The sequence below is a fragment of the Xyrauchen texanus genome, chromosome 30 (assembly GCF_025860055.1).
Source record: "Xyrauchen texanus isolate HMW12.3.18 chromosome 30, RBS_HiC_50CHRs, whole genome shotgun sequence".
Lineage (NCBI taxonomy): Eukaryota > Metazoa > Chordata > Actinopteri > Cypriniformes > Catostomidae > Xyrauchen > Xyrauchen texanus.
The window spans coordinates 33,772,223-33,784,568 of NC_068305.1; the positions used below are offsets into that span (position 1 = coordinate 33,772,223).

Below are 12,346 nucleotides of genomic sequence, written 5' to 3' on the forward strand. Positions count from 1 at the left end.
TCAAATTCAGCCATATTTGAAACTCAATCAGAAGAGAATAAACAAGCTCTCCACAACATTATAAAACAAAATTTCAGGGTTTACACATAACATACATCCAACACATTGCTTCAGAATATTTTAAACGGTTTTCTCCTCACATTAGCACCATAACTACCAAACAGTCATGACATTTGAAATATTCATGAATTAAACCATTTACTCACAAATACATCCAGCTAGTGCTTGTTAACCAACACCAGCAATTATAAATAGCGCAGATGGCCACAAGAACAGCAAGACGCATAGCAGCTAAATGAAGCTAAAAGAAGTCTCCTTTTCTGAGTTGTAACTGACACCGCGTCTTTTAAAAGCGGCATGATAAATGTGACAACAGTCAAAGATGTCTGTGTAATGCATGTTATATGCACAAAGTAGTCTCTCTCCCTCTCTGTTTACGATACGAACCGAATGCCTGTGGGCGAGGCCAAGGGTGCTATGACCCACGTTGTTGTGTGTGTAAATATAACTGAGCAATGTCTTGTGACGTCACAAACACACAGTTTTGAAAATGACACATTTCAGTGGAGTGGGAAATGTAAATGCTCTTTTTAGACTAGGGAGGAAGCTTTGAGTTCTGAAATTTACAGTAAAATTTTATAGTACAGTTACCTCTTATATGTCTAAATATCAAAGAAAATTAGATTTTCCATTTTTGACCCCTTTAAATTGAAGATCACGATGCATCTGAAATTCAAAATTTTTACCAATATTTTTTCACAGTCCTACTTGTGAGACTTAAATTTGACAGGAAAGAAACCTGCTTGAAAACATTAAATTAAATTGCAATAGTTATGACTGTTGCATTACTGTAGTCATGCTAGATGTGAGGATATTCCACCCCTTTTCCTTTAAATAATCAACATTTGCAAAAGGTACCTGTACTGTATATATTGGAAAAAGAAAATCATAAAAGTACCCAAAGCACATTATAATAACAAATGGACAAGATAGCTTATCCATGTTAGGATGCAACCTAATAGTATTCCAAATGAACTAAAACAAATCATGTTTTGTTCACTGGTCATGCATACTCACTACAAACAGAGCCTCGGACCAGCCGCCGCAGATGGGGTTTCTCAGGCAGGTAGCGGTACTTGCAGCCAAACACACTCAGGTTGGAGGTGTGGTCCCCAAAGAAGCGCAGGTGCCTATATTTTTCCCCACAACGGTAACAAAAATTAGTGTTGCACTGTGTGCAGGTCATGTGATCACAGCCCTCAGTTTTCTGAATATGGATCTGTGGGGGTAAAGAAAGGAAACAATTTGACAATGAGTAATCAATAATCATTCCAAAAAGATGCACTTGATAAAGCATTAAGCTTTTATACTTCATTTATTGGTTACATTTCTCATCAGAGCTGTGAGTGAGTAATACAAATAACTAGATACACTAGATAAAATAGACAAAATTTGATGTTAGCTTGACAAAGCCTAGCTTGAAAGTTTGAAATAGTTTCAAAAGCTTGAAGTTATAACGTTACAAGGGCTTCCAGTCAGACAGAATGATAAAAACTCAAAGACCACATCTGACCTCATCAGAACCACTACAGACCACATCAGACCTCATTAGACTACATCAGACCCACATTAAAACAAATCAGACCTCATCAGAACACCTAGAGACTTCATCAGATCCCATTAGACCACATCAAAATCCATAAGAAAAAACTAAGAAACCATTTCAGACCACAAGACAGAAGACCTCATCAAAACCCTTAGAGACCACATCAGATCCCATTAATCCACATCAGGCCTACACAAAATCACATCAGACCACATCAGAACCCCTAGAGACCACATCAGAACACATACGACCTCTTTAGACCCCCAAGAAACAAAATCAGAAATCTGCAGACTACAACAGACCACATAAGACCACATCAGGCCCACAAGAAAACACATAAGACCTCATCAGAACCCAAAGAGACCACATCAGATCACATTAGACCAAATCAAACTCTGTTACACCCTGTCTACACCGGACGTGGGTGGTGTGTCACATCAAAAGCCACAGAGCCCATTATAAATCAATGATGCTGTCCATTGTGCGACATTAAATGGGTGTCCCGTACCATTATGCGCTGCATTCGCTGGCGCTACTGCACAAATTAAACAGTTCAGAACGTCTGTGATGATGCAGTGTAGGACAGCCTCAAGCCGCTGCGTCGTGCCACGAAACAGACACGCCTGATGTAGACAGTGTGTTAGACCTTCTGAGACCCCAATAAACCACATCACACCCCTTCAGACTGCAACAGGCCCACAAGAAAACACATCAGACCTCGTTAGAACCGCTAGAGACCACATCAGATCCCATCAGACTTCATCACACCCACCTCCAAAAACACATCAGACCCCAAAAGACCAATTAATAAGTTTGGTCTCAGACTAATAATTATACACATTTTAAAACAGTATGTTGGCTTTGTCAAGCTCACATAAAAAATTATTACAATAATATATTCTATTTGTACATCAACTCACTCACTGCATGACATAGCAGTTCTAAATAAACAAGCACTCTTGCAATTGTCAGTGGTAGGAACATGGATCTCTAAAAATCATAGCTATAGGATGCAAAGAGCTTTTAGCCTCATGTAAAATTTAATTCAGAATCACTTTGCCTAGAGCCCAGCCTTATGACTTCCTGGAATGCTGTGTTTCCAAAGATCGTAATTAGAGTTAGACAGGAGGAAAGGAAAAGTAAAACAGACAATAAACACATTCCTTCTTTACGATCTCAAACGGCAGTTGGAACATTCTGTTTTTACTCTGAAACTCTGACTTAAATCTGAACCATTAACAGGGATAGTTCACCCAAAATTCTGTCATCATTTATTCACCCTCATGTTGTTCCAAACCCATATTACTTTCCTTCTACCGCAGAACACACAAGGACATTTTAGGTAAAAATTTCCTTCTCAGTCAAGGTTCACTTTCATTGTATGGAAAAAAAAAAAAACAATGATAGTGAATGGTGACTGAAGCTAACATGCGCTTTTGTGTTCCACAAAGAAAATCATGAGAGAGTAAATGATGACAGAATTTTGGGGTGAACTATCCCTTTAACTGCACATTTTTCTAGAGAACAATCGTTACCTTGCAGTGTGGGCACTTCTGGGCGTTCCTCTGGCCATGTTCGATGACGCTGGCCCAGTGACGCAACAGTTTGTCTCCTTTCCTGTAGTTTCGACACTTCAGGCCTTCGTGCCACGGTGCGTGGCATTTAAAACACCAGACAAACTGGCACTCTGTGCACTTAATCTGTCAAGAAATATTTGAAAATGGAACTGACACAGTCTTTTTCTCAAGGTAGTCTTTCTTTAATATAGAGCACACCACTGACTGCCTACTTTTTTAGCCATCTTGTTTCCCAAAGTATTTTTCCATTCGTTTTCCCCAAGGATTTACACAGTAATAACAGTCTTCATAAAACAGTTCTAAGTTATGATCAAAACCAACAAGCTCGAAGGTGAATCACAACATTACAAACTTTTAAATTAAGCAGAAAAGTATTTGAAAATAGGACAAAAAGAGGAACGTACAAGTGTTAATTTAACATCTTTAATAAAGAATGAACTACAATCACATGAAGCACTGCAAACAACTTAAAATAAATGGAAATATATGAAACAAATTGATTTAGAAGTTGTCGATTATGAGTATAGAGGCAATATATTTTATGTTAATTGAAAATATTAGACATAAGTACTTTGAGAGTGTAGAGAGACTCGATTGCGCAATTCGCTGTGCAACACGGAAGTGGGCGATTGCTGCAGAGCTTGTTTGCAGTGATTCTCTGATTGGTAGATTCACATGTAGTGTAATTCTTCACCAGGAATTCTACTATTAAACACGGTTTTTAAAAAATTACGTTGAAAAAACACTGATTTACTGTAATTTGTAACAACTACTTCAGACACACTAAAAGCGTGCTATTTTAATTTGATCCATCCAACAACAGTGTAAAGTCTTTTTTAATTATCTTATTATGTTCAGTAAATGAGTAAAGTGATAAAGTAGACAAAATGTAATATTGTTCCATCTTAACCATTTGTTGTACACTGGAGCCATTTCATTTCCAAAGCACGAGATATTCCCCATTCATATTCTCCATGTCATTTCAACATTAACAGATTGGGCAAATATGTGACTGTTGACACATTTTAGTATTTTTCAACAAACCCTCTGATGTTCATTCACGTTTTTTCCATGCTATAATTTGGAGTGTGCGTTGCATTCCACTCCATTTGAGAGGGTAGCTACCGCGATCTGTCTCACTTAGCATTAAAGTGTATCAAAAAACAATTATTGTTGAATTGAGTGATGAAATTGACAATTTCAAACTGGAGACTAAAATAGTGTTTCTCCAAAAACTACTTTCCGTCTCAAATTATAGAAGCGCATCACATGTGGGATATGAAGCCAATGGTAGAACAGTATATTATACGCTGTCTAAATGCAATATGGAACAAAAGACAATATGGATCTCTCTGGGATATAAGTCCTTGTTTCCCTCCCAATAAACTTCATTATATTTCATTGGAGGGGGTTCACTGGAGGGGGATCCAATGTTCTGTGTTCTCCGATGACGTCATCATAGGTTTATCACATCGGATTTCGAATATCGCTTATCACATTTACTACTTCAACTACTTTTCGCTTATCGCATTTTCTCAGTACAGTGCAGCCCTTATTTGAACTCACTTCTGTTTGGGGAATATATCAAATATAGTGAATATAGGCTATACAATTTTGAAACGTATTATTATCATACGTGCCAACACTACCAATTTTACTGTTTTCACGTTTTTCAACCCCTCCCCCGGCTGTACTCCTGATTTACAATTTCTCCCGATAAGCTCACAATTTTCTGCATCCACACTTTGCTCATAAGAATGCTTTAGACATCCAGGTAGGGTTGCCACCCATCCTGTAAAATACAGGATAGTCCCATATTTAAAAATGAAATGATGACAGCCCACCAGAGACTTCACAATACAGAGACCAGTGACATCAAGCGATGAAGTCGCTGCATGCGCGTGTATGGGGCTTCAGAGTTCTAGCTGACCATGACATTGACTGATTTATTCAGGATACTAAAAAAAAGGTGATGCAAAGTGAGAACACAACTTTGATGAAAATACAACTTAAACTTTACATCATGTATTGATCTTACAGATCCCTATATTTCATTTGATACATTTATGTATTTGTTGCATTACTAATCATATTAATATGATTAAATGGCAGTTTAACATTTTGACCTCTTGCTGAGAACAGGTTAAGTTACATGTGCTTCCAAGTTTAAAGCATGCATTGAACCTTTACAGTATTTTTATTTTCATGAATTTCTTGATTTAAAAAAAAAAAACAGGACTTTTTTCCTTTTCTCAAGAATCAGTGGTTTGTTTATGTTACAATAAAAAATCAGTTGCCCTATGGAAAAATGTATGGGAATTTTACTTATAGAACCAGGTTGTTGCACACTATTGAATTTCTCAATTTACACAGTTTAGACAAATAATTCTGCACTATACATTTTTGGCAAAGTGACAATTTTATATTTACATTTATAGTGTCTGACCTTATACTTGTGTTCAGTCTTGGTGGATGTCTGCTGGCTGTGTCCCTTCAGTGACGTAAACAGGCTGCACTGAGGGCAGGGTTTAGTGCTAAAGTCCAGTCTGCTGAGCTCCAGGAAGTACTTGTATCTGGCCAGATCCTCACTGGTCAGATGTAAAATCACCAAACTCTCCTCCAAATAACCACTGCACTCCGGGATGGGACAAACCAAATGTGCCCGGCCCAATTCAACCTAAAAAGAAAGAAAATCACCATGTGGACTAAAAGTTATGATCACAAAAAAATGTAAATTCTGTCAACATTTATTCACACTCATGTTATTTCAAACCAATATGACTTTCTTTCTTTCTTGGAACACAAAAGGAGACATTTTCAACATTCACTTTCATAGTATGGAGAAAAAAAAGATCCAATGAAAATGAATGGTGACTGAGGCTAACATTGTACCTGATGTCCCTTTCTGTGTTCCACAGAAGAATATCATACGTGTTTGGAATAACATGAGGGTGAATAAATGATGGTAGCATTGTCATTTGTGGATGAGCTACCCCTTTAAATTTACATGACTAACATACAATGTTGGTCAACTAAACATTAATGCTGCATTAGGCATTAGTATGCTTACACACATATATATATATATATATATATATATACACACACACACACCATCCAGTACAGTATATATACTGTATATATACATCTGGCGCCAACAATCATGCCACGCTCCAAATCACAGAGATACATTTTTTTTCCCCATTATGATGGTTGTGAACATTGACTGAAGCTTGTGACCCGTATCTGCATGATTATATGCACTGCACAGCTGTCACATGATTGACTGATTAGATAATCGCATGGATGGTTTTGGTGCCAGAAGGGCTGGTTTGAGTATTTCTGTAACTCCTGATCTCTTGAAATTTTTACACAACAGTCTCTAGAATTTATTCCGAAAAGTGCCAAAAAAATAAACATCCAGTGAGCGGCAGTTCTGCGGATGGAAATGCCTCATTGATGAAAGAGTTCAACAGAGAATGGCCAGACTAGTTCAAACTGACAAAGTCTACAGTAACTTAGATAACTGCTCTGTACAACTATGGTGAGAAGGATATCATCTCAGAATGCCATCTGTTGCAGGGCTCCCTGTTCGTCTATTCTATTCTATTTGCAAAGGAACATTTGGGAGTCTAAAATTTATATTTCCTATTGACACAATAAAGCTGAAGATATAAAAAAACATCTTAAGACAAATGTTTGTGTGAAACATCTTATGTGCCTAAGACTTTTGCACAGTAATGTGTGTGTGTATATATATATATATATATATATATATATATATATATATATATATACGTATGTACAAATACAAATCTGTTAGACACAGTGTAAGGGAATGTAATGGCAGAAGAGGATATGTTGGATAAATATAAATAGACTAAGATGTGTATTGCACATAATTATTGCTCAATGGGGCAGTTCTAACTGTTCATGAGTTGGCTAGCCTGAGGAAAAAACTGTTCTTGTGCCTGATGGTTCTTGTGCATAGTGCTCTGTAGCGCCGGCCGGAATGCAACAGTTCAAAGAGGTAGTGGGCAGGGTGAGTGGAGTCCAGAGTTTTTCAGCCCTTTTCCCCACTCTGGAAGTGTACGGTTCTTAAAGGGAGGACAGAGGTAACCAATTATCTGCTCAGCAATCCGAACTGTCGTTTGAAGTCTTCTGATTTCATAGCTGAACCAAACCAGACAGTTACTGTAGTGCAGAGGACAGACTCAATGACTGCTGTGTAGAACTGTATCAGCGTCACCTGTGGCAGGTTGAACTTCCTCAACTGGCGAAGGAAGTACAACCTCTGCTGGGCCTTTTTTCAATGTCAATGTGGGTCTCCCACTTCAGGTACTGTGAGATGGTAGAGCCCAGGAACTTGAATGACTTCACTGCTGCCACAGTGCTGTTCAGAATGGTGAGCGGGGTTAATGTTGGGGTGTTCCTCCTAAAGTCCATCATCTTCACCATTTTGAGGGTGTTCAGCTCCAGGTTGTTTTGACTGCACCAGACAGCCAGCTGTTCAACCTCCCTTCTGTATGCAGATTCATCATCATCCTGGATGAAGCCGATGACAGTAGTGTCGTCTGAACACTTCAGGAGTCCTTGGCAGTGCAGTCATTTGTGTACAGGGAGAAGAGTAGTGCAGACAGCACACATCCCTGGGGAGCACCAGTGCTGATCATACAGGCACTGGAAGTTAATTTCCCCAGTCTTACAGACAGTTGGTTTAATTTAGTTCAGAGAATAGCTGGGATGATGATGTTGAAAGCCGAACTGAATGACTGTATAGCTATGAAATATGTAATCCACCCAGTTTGAAAATGGCTTTAATCCTTTACTTAAGCATTAAATGTTGGGTTACCAGTACAGTGACGTGGAGAGTGATTTAGCATTCTCTGAAAATACGTGTTTTAATCAGTGATCACAAGAGAGGACATAATCAGCCGGAAGACCAAATGATGTATACACAACCAACTCAAATAGCCACTGTACATGTAGTGCCTTCACCAAGGTACACCCAAGTCAATTATTTAATCACCTTCATGTTATTCCAAACCCTTTCTTTCTTGTATGGAACACAAAACAAAATGTTATGCAGGATGACAGCTTAAGTCACCATTCACATCGATTGTGTGGAGAAAAAAAAAAGATGCAATGAAAGTGAATGGTGACTGAGGCTGTCAGTCCTTAAATTTCTGACTAAAATCTCTTTAGTTTTCTATGGAAGAAATAAATAAAACAACGTGAGGATAGATAAATGAAGACAGAATTTTAATTTTTGGGTGAACTACCCCTTTAAAGCAAAATGTGGCTGGAAAGACTTAGGTAGAAAAGGAACCCTTGGGGCTCATTTTTACCATTGAATGCGATATGATTTGTTGAAAAATGGGTTTGCGTTCAATGACGTTTCCCAGTCTGCTAGAGGGAATTAAAGGATCTTGTGGATCAGTGAGATCCATTTCATTCCCATTGTTCACATAAAAGCAGGGCTTTGGTGTGGCCCTATAGCTGTGAGCTATAACTGTTGAAAACTCAAATCTACTATCAGGACCTGGTGTGGCACCACCACTGTGAGAGGATTATGTCCTCATCTGGCTCCCCACCCAGCTCCTTTTAGTCCTCACTGGGTAGGCAGGATTACCAAGCACTTGCATTCAAAACTAATCTACTCTCATCTCTTGTACGTTTATGTAAGGATATCAAGCAAGAGTAGTAAAGGGATAGTTCACCCAAAAATGAAAACTCTGCCATCAATCCCCTCATGTCGTTTCAAATCCATATTATTTTCTTTCTTATATAGAAAACAAAACGAGACATTTTAAAGAATGTTGTGATCCTTGATTTCCATACAATGGCAGTGGATAAAGACTAGGGCTGAACGATTAATCGAGATAAAATCGGAATTGCGAAATGATGAAGTGTGACTATCAAACTGCAAGGGATGCGATTTGATTAAATACATAATTAGGCTGAAATGGGCCAGTAAAATTCACAGCAGTTCCAGTTAATTTTCGCTTTACTTGAGTGTAACCAGACTGGCCATCGGAGAACCGAGCGGGCCGGTCAGTCGTCCGCGAATCATGCCAAATGGGCCGTGATAAACTCAAATGAGCAGCCGCGTTATGCAGTACGGACCACAGAACGTCGCCGCAATATGCAGATAAAGGACAGTGAACACCCCCCCCCCCCGCCCCCCTAATAGTGCCCCACATTAAAGGGATAGTAAAGGGATAAAGCTACAGTGAGCATTACAGTTTTCAGGGGAATCAACCAACAAATGTCTATAGTTGTTTCCTTATTTAAGTATGAATAGAAAAACATATTTTACATAAAAAAATAATTACACTCTTCAACTCAGCTTCTGCAGTAAAAGGCCTGTACCAGTTTGGAAGAGCTGCTTGAGTCATCTTAAAATGACGTACATTCATTTGATTAATGCAATTCAATTTAAAATGATGGTCTTGGTAAACAGCACTAACAATGCTCATGTGGAGGGAAAGGGCTCCTGAACTCATCCCGAACATGTGGCATCTTGTGCTCACAGTGTGTGAGATTCTGTGAAACTGGAGTTAGTTTGGCATCCTAATGAGATCTGGCATTCCCTTGAGAGCCCTTACCTGGGCACATGATGCTGATTGGAAATAGCAGTGCTCCCCCACAGTCACCCACTGGTCCTCTTTACACCAGTCAGCCTGCTGCTAGTGGACTGACTGCACACCCAGCACAATAACATCACTCAGCACCCACCACAGGCTGTAAAACAATTCTCTCCATATGAACGAAAAGTCTGGTTTTCAGCCTGACATATCACATGCCAGCATCGTGCATTAACATTGACACATTTCCAGGCTGGACGGCACCTGTTGAGGCGGGCTGCCTTTTTGGCTAGATATATTTTTGATGGATGACAAATTGAGCTCAGAATTTGCTCTTCGAGGCCAGCCACATGTCTGTTAAACATAATTTCAATTTATTAAGGCAAAACTTCAGTCAAAAGTATGACTGTACCCAGATTGGTGTGAGAAAAGTTCACCCCAAAAAGAAAAGGCTGTCATTATTTAAATCGCCCTCATGTTGTTCCAACAACATGAGAAACAAAATGCCATAAGATACTTTGTCTTGTTTTCAGAGTTATCCAATGAAGTTTAGTGAGCTTTATGCTTATGCATGAAATAACTACTTGCCAGTGGGGTGAGAACAAAAACCTTAAAGAAATATTCTCAGTTCAATACAAGTTAAACTCAATATACAGCATTTGTGGCATAATTTTGATTACCACAATAAATAATTTCGACTCGACTTTATAATGGAAGTGAATTGGACTAGTTCAAAAACAAATAGAAGAGAAATTGTTACAAAGTAAAGCCAGAATATTTCAAGAATATATTAACTTCTGATTCAAATATTTTGGATACAACTTTTTTACAGATAATGTTAATATGCGATTTTAGCACTAAAAAGATGTTAACATGTACTGTATAATATTTACATTGTATGGCTATACTAAACTGTGTATTTTAACATTTATGGACTGACCCTCACTGTAAACACATTTACATTTTTTAAGTAGGGATGAGTCAAAATATATTTTTTGGTGGGAATCACCATTATGCCACAAATGCTATTAATTAAGATTAATTGTACTGAACCTGGAACATTCCTTTAATTCAAACAGAGAACATAAACCTCACAAAATTTAAATATATTCAACGTTTATATATTTTTACTGGAAAACAGGAGAAAAATGTAGAGTAAAATGTTTTTCCCATTGCAGTACATTCAACAGTGAAGTTGCCAAAAAAATAAATAAATAAATAAATAAATAAAATAACTGAAAGCAAATGGTTAAAAGTATCATAAAATCAGTGCATATGACATTTGATAGCTGAAAAATAGACCAAAATTTAAGTCATTATTTACTGATAATATCTACCAAAGCTTGTGTCTGGCCCTAGTTTAAATCCAGAATTCGTAAACTTTGTCAGTGAATAGAAATTCCAAATTTGGGTCTGTTCCTCACACAAACGTATTGTTTGGTCTCAGAAAACATACAATATACAGTAGCTGAATCACTGACTATAACTGAATAAGATATAATATATAGGGATGCACCAATCTGCTACCTGGATCGTTTTTAGACGGATATGACGAGCCCTATCCAAATCCGATACTGTGTTTGTCAGAGTGGTCACTGTCAAGCTAAAGGACCATTAAATTTGTCCATATTACATTTTATTCAAAGCTACTTGAAAACATGCAATAGCTTTGTGAATCGCAAAGGGCTGTTCATAAGTAAATACTCCAATTAAAACCACCTGTCTAATATTGTGTAGGTCCCCCTCGTGCCATCAAAACAGCTCCAACCTGCATCTCAGAATAGCATTCTGAGATGCTATTCTTCTCACCACAAAAGTACAGAGCGGTTATTTGAGTTACCGTAAACTTTGTCAGTTCGAACCAGCCTTTGCCATTCTCCATTGACCTCTCTCATCAACAAGGCATTTCCATCCACAGAACTGCCTCTCACTGGATTTTTTTGTTTTTGGCAAATTCTAGAGACTGTTGTGTGTGGAAATCCTAGGAGATCAGCAGTTACAGAAATACTCAAACCAGCCATGCGATTATCTAATCAGCCAATCGTGTGGCAGCAGTGCATAAAATCATGCATATATGGGTCAGGAGCTTCAGTTAATGTTCACATCAACTATCAGAACGGGGACAAATGTGATCTCAGTGATTTGGACCATGGCATGATTGTTGGTGCCAGATGGGCTAGTTTGAGTATTTCTGTAACTCCTGATTTTATGCACTACACAGCTGTCACACCATTGGCTGATTAGACAATCGCATGGATGGTTGTTGGTGACAGAGGGGATGGTTTGAGTATTTCTGTAACTGCTGATCTCCTGGAATTTTTACACACATCAGTCTGTAACGAACCCCGCTCCTCTAGTTCTCCCCACTTCATCGAGCTCACAGGCTCGCTCCCCGAGCTCACACGCTCACTCCCAATCACCCCCCTCTGGCTCTCATGCACGCTCCCAATCACCAGAGTATTAGTTTCACCTGTACTCGTCCCAATCACCTGGTTATTCGTTTCACCTGCACCGCTCGTTTTCTCCCCTATATATATCACAACCCTTTCGTTTCACTCTTGTTGGTTATTGTTTAG

The 12,346-nt window shown here is 38.5% G+C and overlaps 1 protein-coding gene across 1 annotated transcript in view; it reads right to left on the bottom strand.

The window, feature by feature from the left end:
• The window catches only part of LOC127623876 (E3 ubiquitin-protein ligase RNF217-like), a 39,475-nt gene that overhangs the window by 13,114 nt on the left and 14,015 nt on the right, over window positions 1-12,346 (bottom strand). The window contains exons 2-4 of the mRNA XM_052098455.1: window positions 5,630-5,860; window positions 3,142-3,306; window positions 1,078-1,279 (exon numbers count right to left, since the gene is read on the bottom strand). Coding sequence (XP_051954415.1) covers window positions 1,078-1,279; window positions 3,142-3,306; window positions 5,630-5,860 — 598 coding nt within the window. The remainder of the gene's footprint in view (window positions 1-1,077; window positions 1,280-3,141; window positions 3,307-5,629; window positions 5,861-12,346) is intronic.